This window comes from Vipera ursinii, assembly GCF_947247035.1.
Source record: "Vipera ursinii genome assembly, chromosome: 5".
NCBI lineage: Eukaryota > Metazoa > Chordata > Lepidosauria > Squamata > Viperidae > Vipera > Vipera ursinii.
Window position 1 is genome coordinate 6,620,791 of NC_139518.1, and position 14,142 is coordinate 6,634,932.

Sequence of the window (14,142 nt, forward strand, 5' to 3'; positions counted from 1 at the left end):
CAAGACCCTGTTGGAAAAAATACCCTCAGATTTGGGTACACTCACACACTTGGCATTGCTACTCTCAAATTCTGAAACGCTTCCTCCTCGTTTCTTCAACATTCCTCACGACAGGTAATCCTGGACTTAAAACAGCGGTTCATTTAATGACTGAAGTTAACAACGGCACTGCAAAGAAGTGACTTAGGATCCTTTTTCCACACTTAACGGCCATTCCAGCATCCCCATGGTCATGTGATCACCATATAGAAGACTCTTGGCGATTGACACGTATTTATGACGGTCGCAGACTCCTGGGGTCGTGTCGTGAGGAAGCCAGAGTCACTTAACAACCGTGTTACTAACTTAACCGTTGCAGGGATTCACCTAACAACTGGGGCAGGAAAGGCTGTAAACGAGGGCAAAATTCACTTAAGATATGTCTTACTTAGCAGCAGAAATGTTGGGCTCAATTGTGGTTGTAAGTTGAGGCCTTTTCATTTTGATCCATTTCACCATTTATGGAAAAACTACCCCCGTAGACCAAGGTCTCCAACCTTGTAGACTTCCAACTCTCAGAATTCCTCAGCTGGCTGAGGAATTCTGGGAGTTGAGGTCCACACAAGTCTTAAAGTTGCCAAGGTTGGGACCTCTGCCCTAGACTGGCTATGCCAGGGGTCTTCAAACTCGGCCCTTTTATGACTGGTGGTCTTCAACTCCCAGAATTGGAGTTGCACGCCTGGCTGAGGAATTCTGGGAGTTGAGGTCCACACAAGTCTTAAAGTTGCCGCTGGCTGAGGAATTCTGGGAGTTGAGGTCCACACAAGTCTTAAAGTTGCCAAGGTTGGGACCTCTGCCCTAGACTGGCTATGCCAGGGGTCTTCAAACTCGGCCCTTTTATGACTGGTGGTCTTCAACTCCCAGAATTGGAGTTGCACGCCTGGCTGAGGAATTCTGGGAGTTGAGGTCCACACAAGTCTTAAAGTTGCCGCTGGCTGAGGAATTCTGGGAGTTGAGGTCCACACAAGTCTTAAAGTTGCCAAGGTTGGGACCTCTGCCCTAGACTGGCTATGCCAGGGGTCTTCAAACTCGGCCCTTTTATGACTGGTGGTCTTCAACTCCCAGAATTGGAGTTGCACGCCTGGCTGAGGAATTCTGGGAGTTGAGGTCCACACAAGTCTTAAAGTTGCCGCTGGCTGAGGAATTCTGGGAGTTGAGGTCCACACAAGTCTTAAAGTTGCCAAGGTTGGGACCTCTGCCCTAGACTGGCTATGCCAGGGGTCTTCAAACTCGGCCCTTTTATGACTAGTGGTCTTCAACTCCCAGAATTGGAGTTGCACGCCTGGCTGAGGAATTCTGGGAGTTGATGTCCACCAGTCATAAAAGGGCAGAGTTTGAAGACCCCTGCTATAAGAGGTGTGGACTTCATCTCCCAGAATGCCGGTTGGGGGGATTCTGGGAGTTGAAGTCCACCCATCTTAAAAGTGGCTGAGATTGAGAAATGCTGGTGTAACGTATTGTGCAAACCCAGAAAAGGGGCTAATGCACCAGCTGACTTAAGCAGATCATAGGAATGGAGGCTGCTGCCTGCCAGGGTTGCCAAGTGTTTGGGAATGAAAGTTTCTTCGTCATAAATAAGAAAACTTTGGGTAAGCAAGAAGGCCAGTTTGCTTCAGCATCTTGTTCCTGTGGTGGCCAACTGGAAAATAGGACCGGGTCCTGTTTTTCAGGGGATGAAATGCAGAGGGATTTGTGTCTTTGATCCATCAACGGGCACTGTGACAAGAGAAAACCTGCACATTTTCCCTCTGAAAGCCACCGTAATCGATGGACCTCTTGCCACCTGGTTGTATCACTCTGAAAGGAGTCTTTAGATTGTGTCCACACAGCACGTGCCCTGGTTGAATTGAGCGGCCTCATAAAAGTCAATTACAGGTAGCCCTCGACTTAACAACAGTTTGTTTACTGACTGTTCAGAGTTACGTCACTGAAAAATGTGACTTACGACCATTTCTTGCGATAACACTTAGACTTACTCCATCCGTCCGTCTGTCTGCCCGTCCATTAACTATAACAACAGCACTTCAAACTTACATAGCGCTTCCCAGTGCTTTACAGCCTTTTCTAAACAGTATACCAAGTCAGCATATTTGCCCCCAACAATCTTGGTCCCCATTTTGCCAAGCTCGGAAGGACGGAAGGCTGTGTCCAACCTTGAGCCGGTCAGGATGGAATTGCTGGCAGTCGGCAGAATTAGCCTGCAATACTGCATTCTAACCACGGCGCCTCCACAGCTCTTCATACTTAACGACCATTGTGGCATCCCTATGGCCACATGATCAAAATTGAGACGCTTGGCCTTTGACTCATATTATGACCATTGCAATGTTCCGGGGTCATGTGATCCCCTTTTGCAACCTTCTGAAAAGCCAAGTCAATGGGGAAGCCAGATTCACTTAACAGCCGTGTTACTAACATAACAACTGCATTGATTCACTTAACAGCTGTGGCAAGAAAAGTCATAAAATGGGGGAAAAGTCACTTAATGTCCCACACAACGACAGAAATTTTGGGCTCAGTTGTGTTCGTAAGTCAAGGAGTACCTGTAATCGATGCTTAAGATCTAGTTAAAGACTCAATGCTTGCAGGCATGCACTCCACGCAAACTAAAAATCCTGTTTTTCTGTGTTTTGCTTTGCTTTGCTTTTAAATTTTCAGGCTGGCCTTCACTTGGTCAGCCATTTGGAACATTTTCAGGTGCAAAGTACCATTGCAAATGGGCCTATTAAACTGTCTGTCACTAAAGGGCCATCCCTTGGCAAACCCCCCCTCAGTCTCTGCAAAGGGACAGAATGCTGCAATTTTACTTCCGCCAATTTGGACCCGCCTAATAATGGCGGGTGTTTACATTGGTGTGGTTCCCAGCGCTGAGCTTCTTATAAGAGGATTTGAGCAATTCTTGCTTCAGATCCATCCTAAGTTCCCTGGAGGAGCTACTAAATTTCATTTAGCCTTCCCCGAAAACGCTTATCAGGCTAATTTTAAAACTGCAGCATGCTCTTTTTTTTCATACATAACATACATTTTTTTGAGATAATGTAAAATAGAAATAGAAATATAGGTAGTAGGGAAGTGAGAAAGGAAAAGATGGGGGGCGGGAAGAGAGCTGTAGGGTAAGTAGGAAAGAGGGGGGAAAGCATTGACCTCCAGCTTTTTTCAATCCAGTAAAACAAAATAGAATTACAGCCTCAACTTTTTATGTTTACATACTTAATAAATACTTGTGATTTCCTTATCAGCAAACTAAGTATTATTATTATTATTATTCTTACCTTCTTTACTGCAGCTCTTATTGGTATGGTGATCGTTATTAGTGTGTTGCTTTGCATGTACACTGAGAGCTTCGGCACCACAGACAAATTCCTTGAATGTCTAGTCACACTTGGCCAAATAAAGTACCGTATATACTTGAGTATAAGCCGACTCGAGTATAAGCCGAGACCCCCCAATTTCACCCCCCAAAACTGGAAAAAGTTATTGACTCGAGTATAAGCCGATCCGCCGTTCTGCAAGCCTCTGCCGCCAGCAGAGGCTCGATCCGCCATTTTGCAAGCCTGAATACACAGGAATACCCTGTGTGGCCGCGGCTCTCGGGGAAGCCCTGGCTGTCCGCTTCCTCGCTCCACGCTGCCATTCGGGGCCCGCGCGTTCCCCGGGCAAATCGCGGCGCCCAGCAGGCGAGGAAACACGCCCGCTCCAGTCGCCCCCCCCCTTCCCTCAGGAGACGCGAAGCAAGTGACCACCTGGAGCTTACCGAGGACTTGCGCGCGGCCGAGGCTTCGGTGCTTCCAGGATCGCGCGCACCTCTCCCAAGCCGCTGCCGTCCGGAGACCTGCCGAAGTTTGGGGAGGTTTGGGGAGGTGCGCGCGCACCTCCCCAAACCTCCCCAAACGTCGGCAGGTCTCCGGACCTCCGCGCCCTGCCTGCCTGCTTCTTTCCGCTGCGGAAAGAAGCAGGCAGGCAGGGCGCGGAGGAACGGAGACCTGCCGACGTTTGGGGAGGTTTGGGCACCTCCCCAAACGTCGGCAGGTCTCCGTTCCTCCTGCCGACGTTTGGGGAGGTTTGGGCGCCTCCCCAAACCTCCCCAGGTCTCCGTTCCTCCGCGCAGACCTGCCGACGTTTGGGGAGGTTTGGGCACCTCCCCAAACCTCCCCAGGTCTCCGTTCCTCCTGCCGACGTTTGGGGAGGTTTGGGCGCCTCCCCAAACCTCCCCAGGTCTCCGTTCCTCCGCGCAGACCTGCCGACGTTTGGGGAGGTTTGGGCGCCTCCCCAAACCTCCCCAGGTCTCCGTTCCTCCGCGCAGACCTGCCGACGTTTGGGGAGGTTTGGGCGCCTCCCCAAACCTCCCCAGGTCTCCGTTCCTCCGCGCAGACCTGCCGATGTTTGGGGAGGTTTGGGCGCCTCCCCAAACCTCCCCAAACGTCGGCAGGAGGAACGGAGACCTGCCGACGTTTGGGGAGGCGCCCAAACCTCCCCAAACGTCGGCAGGTCTGCACGGAGGAACGGAGACCTGGGGAGGTTTGGGGAGGCGCCCAAACCTCCCCAAACGTCGGCAGGAGGAACAGAGACCTGCCGACGTTTGGGGAGGTGCGCGCGCACCCCCCCAAACCTCCGCAAACTTCGGCAGGTCTCGGACGGCGGTGGCTTGGGAGAGGTGCGCGCGATCCTGGAAGCACCAAAGCCTCGGCCGCGCACAAGTCCTCGGTAAGTTTTTTTGTTGACTGGAGTATAAGCCGAAGTGGAATTTTTCAGCCCAAAAAGTGGGTTGAAAAATTCGGCTTATACTCAAGTATATACGGTATTCTGTTCTATTCTATTTGAGAAAACTTAAAAAATTCTGTCAGAATGTGCACAGTCTTATTGCGCGAGGTAACCCAGGAGTAAACACAGTAAACAGTGGTCTATAATTTGTTGTTGTTGTTAGTTGCGAAGTCGTGTCTGACCCATCGCGACCCTATGGACAACATTCCTCCAGGCTTTCCTGTCCTCTACCATCTTCTGGAGTCCATTTAAGCTCACGCCTACTGCTTCAGTGACTCCATCCAGCCGCCTCATTCTCCATCGTCCTATTCTTCTATTGCCCTCAATCTTTCCCAGCATTAGGCTCTTCTCCAGTGAGTCCTTCCTTCTCATTAGGTGGCCAAAGTATTTGAGTTTCAGCTTCAGGATCTGGCCTTCTAAAGAGCAGTCAGGGTTGATCTCCTCTAGGACTGACCGGTTGGATCGCCTTGCAGTCCGAGGGACTCGCAGGAGTCTTCTCCAGCACCAGAGTTCAAAGGCCTCAATTCTTTGGCGCTCAGCCTTTCTTATGGTCCAGCTTTCACTGCCATACATTGCAACTGGGAAGACCATAGCCTTGACTATACACACTTTTGTTGACAGGGTGATGTCTCTGCTTTTTAGTGTGCTGTCTAGATTTCCCATGGCTTTCCTCCCAAGGAGCAAGCGTCTTTTAATTTCTTGGCTGCAGTCCCCATCTGCAGTGATCTTGGAGCTCAGGAAAATAAAATCCGTCACTATCTCCATTTCTTCCCCATCTATTTGCCAGGAATTGAGAGGGCCGGATGCCATGATCTAGGTTTTCTTAATGTTTAGTTTCAAACTGTCTACTTAGCATTTTACAATATCATTCTCTCTCTCTTTTTTTTTTTTTTTTTGAGCACCAAAGTCTAGGAGCAGTTTCCAAGTAGAAACATAGCTAGGTATATTCTTTTCTCTGTTTAAAACAGTTAATGTTCCCATCTCTGCTAGCTCCCATCATTCCTTCAAAACTGTATTTAATTCCCAGTATTTCGTTTTATGCAAGGGGCGATTGCCAGAACCCCCTTTGGCAGTTCCCGAGACGGCTCCGTCAAAATTTTAATAAGGGACTGAATTTTAGCAAGATACTTTCTCTCCGTTACCTGAAAATAAAATGTAAAAATGCTACCCACGCCATAAAAAAAAAAAAAGCAGCCATTTGTAGTAAAACAGGTTTCGCCTCTGTGGCTGTTCAACAGGTCAGAAAGGGTTAAATTACTTCCCGGACACCTTACAAACTGGCTGTCCCTGTTTTAAGGTCAAGAGAAAAACGGACACCCCACCCCACCCCCAGGTATGGCGGGAAGATGTTAACCTGGCAATACGATACGGAAAATAAATTCAGAGCCTCAGATAAAGTCAACACGAAACCAACCAGCAGAGACGAATCTTCTGGGATGATGATGATGATGATGATGATGATGATGATGATGATGATGGATGATTTAACCCTTCAGCCAAGTCCGACTCTGGGCGATGCTGTGGGCCGGATCTCTCTCTCTCCATCATCTGATCTTTCGCTGCTACTTTTAAGTCGCTCTGTGCTCTGGCTGCTGTCAGCTGCGACGGTGCTCAGCTGCCCCGTCCATTTGCAGCCTGCTTTCCTTTTACAGGGAGCCCCCCCACTTAACAATAGTCCCATTTATTGACCGTTCAAACTTGCAAGGGCGCTGGAAGAAAAAAAAAAGTGACTTACGGATGTTTTTTTCACATTTAATGGCCATTGCAGCATCCCCAAGGTCACGCAAAGAAAATTCAGGCGCTTGGCAACTGACTCACATTTGTGACGGTCGCCGTGTCCCGGGGTCATGTGACGATCCCCCCCCTTTTTTTGAACTCCTGACAAGCCAAGTCAGTGGGACAGCCGGATCCACTTAACAACCCTGTGTCACTCGCTTAACAGCTGCAGTGATTCTCTTAAACGTGGCAAGGAAGGTCGTAAAAGGGGGCAGAATTCACCGAACCCCAACGTCTTGCTTAGCAACAGAAACTTTGTGCTTAGTTGTGGTCATTAAATCGGGGACTGCTTGCAGCGTTAACTCATCCAAACAGAATGGCTTTCACCAGTGAATGCCTTTGCCTGACACAAATCATCTTAAAAGGCTGCAGAAAATAACAAGATTTACTAACTTAACAACTGCAGTGATTCACTTAACAATTGTGGCAAGGAGGGTCGTAAAAGGGGGCAAAAATCAGCTAACCCGCAGTTTGGCGGGTCGAATCCCGAGTGCCGCGTAATAGAGTGAGCGCTTATTACTCGTCCCAGCTTCTGCCAACCTAGCAGTTCGAAAGCACGTAAAAATGCAAGTAGAAAAATAGGGACCACTCCGGTGGGAAGGGAACAGCGTTCCGTGCGCCTTTGGTGTCTAGTCATGCTGGTCACATGACCACGGAGACGTCCTTGGACAAGCGCTGGCTCTTTGACTCTGAAACAGAGATGAGCACCGGCCCCTAGAGTTGGAAAAGACTAGCACGCATGTGCGGGGGAACCTTTACCTTTTTATTGAACCTTCAATCAGGGGTCCCCAACCTCTAGGCTGCAGCCTGTTCGGAACTGGCGTCTCCCCTTACGCCCACGGCAAGCTTCTCATCCAAGAAGCTCCTTCAGAAGAACTGAATTTCAGAAGAACCAAAGAAGCTTCTTGGATGAGAAGCGAAACGTTTTCAAGGGGGGGGGGGAAACAAAACTCCCAAGAAAGTCCAGTTTGCCTTTTGGAAAAGCACTTGTGGGAAATCTGTGACCTGGAAGATTGAGAATCTCCACAGATGTTCAGACAGTCGGTGATTGCCAATACCGTTTGTATCGCAGTTAATGTATATCACGCAGGAATAGTGCACCTTATATATACTTTTATTGCTTTTTTTAAAAAAAAAATGTGTTAACAATTTCAGGCCTCTATTTGACGGTTGTGCTTTCTGCGGACTGGGAAGCTCGCCGCAACCATCTCGCCGTAGGACAACTCGCTGTGGGACGATTCCAACAGTTCAGTTTCACTATTTAGAAGAATTAGAACATTTATTTTAAGTTTTGTCACTCCCGTTTCATTTTGTTCCTCCTTTGGCACCCTTTTCTTTAACGATTCTCTTCCACTCTTTTATTTTAATACTAGCGTAACTCTTGTCCCGTGGCGAGTTGTCCTGCAACGGGGTTGGCTGCGGTGAGTTGGCTATGGCGAGTTGCCGGTAGCAAGTTGGCCGTGGCGAGTTGTCGTAGACCAGGGGTAGGCAAGCTCGGCTCTTTTCTGACTCGTGGACTTCTAACTCCCAGAATTCCTCAAGCCAGCGTGCCTGTGGAAGTCCACAAGTCACGTAGGGGCCATAGCTCCCCCATGCTGGCTCAGGAATTCTGGGAGTTGAAGTCCACGAGTCATCAAAGAGCCGAGCTTGCCTACCCCTGTCGTAGACCCTGCTTCCTGGCCCTTAAGCCCTAATGAAGGTGTTGATTACCTCACTCAGCTGCTGTGTCCTTGTCTGCCCAACAGAGCTTGCTTGTGACCTCATCGGTGGCTGCTAAGGACCACTCTCCCCTTTCCTTCCTCCTGCAGCCACCCACCCTGGGCGTTTAGGGCCAGGAGGAAGAAAGTGCTTCCTCCTGGCCTCAGCCCTGTGGTAGGGCGGGAGGAAGGGCCAGCCGGGAAGAAGTGCCAAGCTTTGAAAGACATGGCTGCCGCTGGCTTCTGGGAGGTTTAACCTCCTGTCATGGGTAGCGTGAGGCCCTTGCCAAGGACAAGTTGTCGTTGGTTGACTGCTGGCCTCGACGTGGACCACGGGCAGGTAGCCCTTCCCTTTTCTGATCTCCGCCTTCAAGACTGTCGCTACTTGTAAGATATACCTGGCGGGCCAGAATCTCTTTTCAAGTTGTTGGGGGAGCCGGGAAGGTGGGATTGGAGGAGTCCGTTAGAGGTCAGGAAATGAGCCCTGGTGGCGCAGTGGTTAAAAGGCAGTACTGCAGGCTACTTCTGCTGACTGCCGGCTGCCTGCAGTTTGGCAGTTCGATCCTGACCGGCTCAAAGCCGACTCAGCCTTCCGTCCTTCCGAGGTCGGTAAAATGAGGAGCCGGATTGTTGAGGTTGGGGGGAGGCAAATATGCTGACTCTGTAAAACCACTTAGAGAGGGGCTGCGAAGCGGCATATAAGTCTTGAGCGGCCGTCTGCAAGCCGTGATACCCACAGAGTTTTAACGACATCCCGAGGAGTGGTAGCTTGAAATAACAGCCGCTAAGGATCCACAGGCACCTTGCTGATATTTCTGTCTTTGTCATTTTTTTGTAGGGCCATTCTTGGAATTAACTAGGCTGAGCTGAAGAATTTGGGGTGGGGTGGGGAGGTTTGATCCATTAAGGCAGAGTTCCCCAACTTTTTTCGGCTTTGTGGACCGGTTGGATGTGAGGGGAGATGGGGATGGTTCCAGGTGAGCAGCAGGCAAGGGTGTGAGCGCGCACCGTTACCATTTGCGCAAGTAGAGCACGGGGGTGCACACCTTTGCCCGCTGCTCGGGCAAGTGGGGATGTGCAGACCTGCTTGTCTGCCGCTTCCATGGCCCGCTTTCAAATGGCTCAAGGGCCGGTAACAGGCCGTGGACTCCTGCATTAAAGGCTATTATTGTTGATGTCTGTATCCTAATGGTTGGACTAGCCCAGGGTTTTCTGCGACCTTGACAGCTTTTAAGGCTTGTGGACTTCAGCTCCCAGAATTCCTCAAGCCATCTGGGAGCTGAAGTCCACAAAGTTGTCAAGGTCGCAGAAACCCTGGGCTAGAAGACCCAGAATGCTTGTAGTAGGCATCTCTTCAAGCTTGGTTTGCCCTGCGTATAAAGCATGTCTTCTCTGTTTCTCTCTCTCCCCCCCCCCCCACTTCTGGTCCGGCAGATCCGAATACGAGATCCGAATCAGGGTGGCAAAGATATCACAGAGGAAATAATGTCTGGAGCTAGGACTTCTTCTACCCCAACTCCTCCTCAGGTAAGGAAGTTGGTTTCCTCCATCCCATTCCTCTTCCGAATATGTCCCGCTTTGGCGGATCGTCGTTGTTGTCCCCCCCCCCCGGTGTTTATAATACAAAAGCTCCGGGATTCAGTCACAGCCAACGTTCGTTATGGGTGAGCCCTAGGAATCCATCTCTGATGCAGGAAGAATGACAAAATAACAAGAGTTGGAAGGAAGGGGCCCTGGAGGTCTTCTAGTCCAACCCTTGAACAAGCAGGAAACCTGTATACCATTTCAGACAAAGGGTTGTCCAATATCGTCCTGAAAACTTCCAATCCATAGCTCACACAGGGAGTCTTCGAGTTACAGCCGTCCATTTAGTGACGGTTCAAAGTTACAACGGCCCCGGGGGGGGAAAAAAGCAACTTATGACCGTTTTTCACACTTTACGACCACCGCAGCATCCCCAGATCAAGTGATCAAAATTCAACCGCTTGGCGACTGGTTCATATTCATGACGGTCGCAGCGTCCTGGGGTCACACGATCCCCTTTTGCGACCTGACGAGCAAAGTCAGTGGGGAATTCGGATTCACTTAAACAACCACGTTACTGATTTCACAAATGCAATGATTCGCTTAACAACCGTGGCCAAAAAAAGTCGTAAAATGGGGCAAATTCGCTCAACCAGTACTTTGCTTAGCAACATACATGTTGGGCTCAAGTGTGGTTGTAACTATTATAATAATAATAAAGTTGGAAGGGACCTGGGAGGTCATCTAATCCAACCCCCTGCTCAGGCAGGAAACCCTATACCAGTGATGGCGAACCTTTTAGAGACCGAGTGCCCAAACTGCAACCCAAAACCCACTTATGTATCGTCGAGTGCCGGGTGGACGTGGCCCTTTGGGTAGGCGTGGCCCATTGGGTGTGTGTGGCTGCGGTGGTAATGGCAGACTGGGTGGGACTAAAAAGCTCAATCAATCAATTCCAACTTTGCGAGATCTTTTTTTTTCCCCGCGAGAAGTTGAAATTGATTGATTGATGGAACTTTTTCTCTTTTTTTGCACATGGCAGAGGCCTAAAGCAAAAAGGTTTTATAAAACCCAGCTGAAGGCTTAGGACTGGGGTGATGGAGCACGTGCCACCTGTGGCACGCATGCCATAGGTTCGCCACCACGGCCCTATACCATTTCAGACAAATGTTTGTCCAATCTGTTCTTAAAAACTTCCAATGTTGGAGCACTCACAGCTTCTGGAGGCAGGTTGTTCCACTGGTTAATTGTTCTAACTCTCGATAAGATAACTCAGGGGCTACCTGTATTTATCACGGTTGCAGCGTCCCGGAAGCATGTGATCACCTTTTGCAATCTTCTGACAAACAAAGACAACGGGGAAAGCACATTCCCTTAACTTCTGTGTTACTAATTCAAGCACTGCAGCTGTTTTTCCAAACCCTTAAACTTAGCGTAACCAATGGATGAAGCTGTCCCTTCCTCTGCACACAGCCAAGCGGTGACTCTGCCCAGATATTGGAAAGTCCATTCCTCTCGATACTCAAAATCGTCTTGCCAGCTCAGCTTTAGCCAGTCCCACACCCTAGAGTTGTGTCGAATCTCATCTGCTCTCTTGGAATTCCTAGCCAGAAAAATTCCTGGAACTGCAGTCCCAACACCTAGAAGTTTGGTTCACGTACATCTGATAATAGCTAGCGATAGGATAAATCATCTGCTTTGTGTGTGTTTCTGTGTGTGTAAGAGAGAGAAAGACAGAAATTCGTATTTGTTTCGGGGACTTATTAATCCTTCTTCCCCCCCTTCTGTTTTCCCAGGCCGGAAGCGGTTCAGAGCCACAGGCCAACGGAGAGACACCCCATGTAGCAGTTATTGTCCGCCAAGGTACGATGGACCATTGATATATGGCAGAACTGTTTGGTGTGTGTCTGTGTGATGGTGCATCCACAGCCCTACTTTGTAAATAATAAAGTTGGAAGGGACCTTGGAGGTCATCTAGTCCAACCCTCTGCTCAGGCAGGAAATCCTATACCAGTGATGGCGAACCTTTTAGAGACCGAGTGCCCAAATCACAACCCAAAGCCCACTTATGTATTGTCGGGTGGGTGTGGCCCATTGGGTGGGCGTGGCTGCGGTGGTAACGGCAGACTGGGTGGGACTACAAAGTTTAATCAATCAATTCCAACTTTACGAGATCTTTTTTTCCCCCCACGAGAAATTGAAACTGATTGATTGAAGCTTTTTTTTTTTTTTTTTTTTTTTTTGGTACACAGCAGTGGAGGCCTAAAGGGAAAACTTTTTATAAAACGCAGCTGAAAGCCTAGGACTGGGGCAACATTGCACGTGCCCACAAAGAGGGCTCTGCGTGCCATAGGTTCGCCACCACAGTCCTATACCATTTCAGATAAATGGCTGTCCAGTCTCTTCTTAAAAACTTAATTTAATTTAATTTAATATTTGCATTTGTATACCGCCCTTTCCCTGAGGACTCAGGGCGGTTTACAGGGAATTAAAATCGAAACATACAAAAGTTAAAACCAATTAAAAAAGCATTAAATTCACCCTGTAGATTAAAACCCCAGTTAAAATTTTCTCCTCAGCCTGGGCCCGAGAGCTCAAAGAGCCAGGTCTTCAGGCCCCGGCGGAATGATCGGAGGTCGGGAGCAGTCCTCAGCTCTACCGGCAGCTGGTTCCAGAGGGCAGGCGCTCCCACCGAGAAGGCCCTATCCCTGGGTGTCACCCGCCGGCAATCTCTCACCGGCGGAACCCTGAGCAGACCCTCCCTGTGGGAGCGCACTGGGCGAAGGGCGTTTGATGCCGGCAGCAGGTGTTCCCTCAAATAACCCGGACCCAGGCCATGTAGGGCTTTATAGGTGATAACCAGCACCTTGAATTTCACCCGGAGGGCAACCGGAAGCCAATGCAGCTCGCGGAGTAGAGGTGTTACATGGGAGTATCGGGAAACCCCCATTACAACTCGCGCGGCCGCATTCTGCACCAGTTGAAGCCTCCGAGTGGTCTTCAAGGGAAGCCCCATGTAGAGAGCGTTGCAGTAGTCCAAACGGGAGGTCACAAGCGCATGAGTGACTGTGCGTAGGGCGTCTCGGTCCACATAGGGACGCAACTGGCGCACCAGGCGAACCTGTGCAAAAGCCCCCCTGGTCACGGCTCCTATGTGATCTTCAAAATTGAGCCGTGAATCCAGGAGGACGCCCAAGTTGCGAGCCCTATCAACGGGGGGTAACACCTCACCCCCCATCGTTAGAGGTGGAATAACTTGGTTAACCCGAGACGCCGATATGCACAGCCACTCAGTCTTGGCGGGATTGAGACGAAGCCTGTTTCTCCCCATCCAGACCTGAACCGCCTCCAGGCACCGGGACATCACGGAGAGGGCATCACTGGGTTGGTTCGGGGTGGAAAGAAAAAGTTGGGTATCATCAGCGTACTGGTGATACCCCACCCCAAAACCACGAATGATCTCGCCCAGCGGCTTCATGTAGATGTTGAACAGGAGGGGCGAGAGAACCGACCCCTGAGGGACTCCACAAATGAGAGACCTCGGGGCGGATCTCTGCCCTCCTGTCAACACCGACTGCGAGCGGCCCTGGAGGTAGGAGGAGAACCACCGTAAAACGGTGCCTCCCACTCCCAGCCCCCTGAGACGCAGCAGCAGGATACCATGGTCGATGGTATCGAAAGCCGCTGAGAGATCTAATAGGACCAGGACAGAGGAGCAACCCCTGTCCCTAGCCCTCCAGAGATCATTCACCAGCGCGACCAATGCCGTCTCCGTGCTGTGTCCAGGCCTGAAGCCCGATTGGTACGGGTCCAGATAATCAGTTTCCTCCAGGAACAGAGGGAGCTGATGCGCCACCACACTCTCAACAACCTTCGCCAGGAAGCGAAGGTTGGAGACTGGACGATAGTTGTTTAAAACAGCCGGGTCCAAAGCAGGCTTCTTGAGGAGGGGTCTCACCGCCGCCTCCTTCAAGGCGGCAGGGAAGACACCCTCCTTCAAAGAAGCAGTTATTACTGCATGGAACCAGCCTCGTGTTCCCTCCCGAGCCGCATAAGCTAGCCAGGAGGGGCACGGATCCAACAAACAGGTGGTGGAGCTCAGTCTCCCCATGATCCTGTCCACATCATCAGGGGAAACAGGGTCGAACTCAGTCCAGATAACGTGCTCAAGACCGCCTGATTCCTCCACATCAGACTCTGCCCAGTCAGAGTCCAAGCCGGTCCGGATCCGAGCGATTTTGTCCGTCAGATGATGACTAAACTCCTCGGCTCGTCCCTGCAAGGGATCCTCCCTCACCTCCTGGTTAAGGAGGGAGCGAGTCACCCTAAACAGGGCGGCCGGGCG

At 50.3% G+C, this 14,142-nt stretch overlaps 1 protein-coding gene across 5 annotated transcripts in view; it reads left to right on the top strand.

Annotated features, from left to right (window-relative positions):
• The window catches only part of EIF4G1 (eukaryotic translation initiation factor 4 gamma 1), a 134,622-nt gene that overhangs the window by 65,697 nt on the left and 54,783 nt on the right, over positions 1-14,142 (top strand). For all 5 annotated transcript variants that reach the window (XM_083363862.1, XM_083363865.1, XM_083363866.1 and 2 more), the window contains 2 exons: positions 9,708-9,800; positions 11,594-11,660. In XM_083363862.1, coding sequence (XP_083219988.1) covers positions 9,708-9,800; positions 11,594-11,660 — 160 coding nt within the window. The remainder of the gene's footprint in view (positions 1-9,707; positions 9,801-11,593; positions 11,661-14,142) is intronic.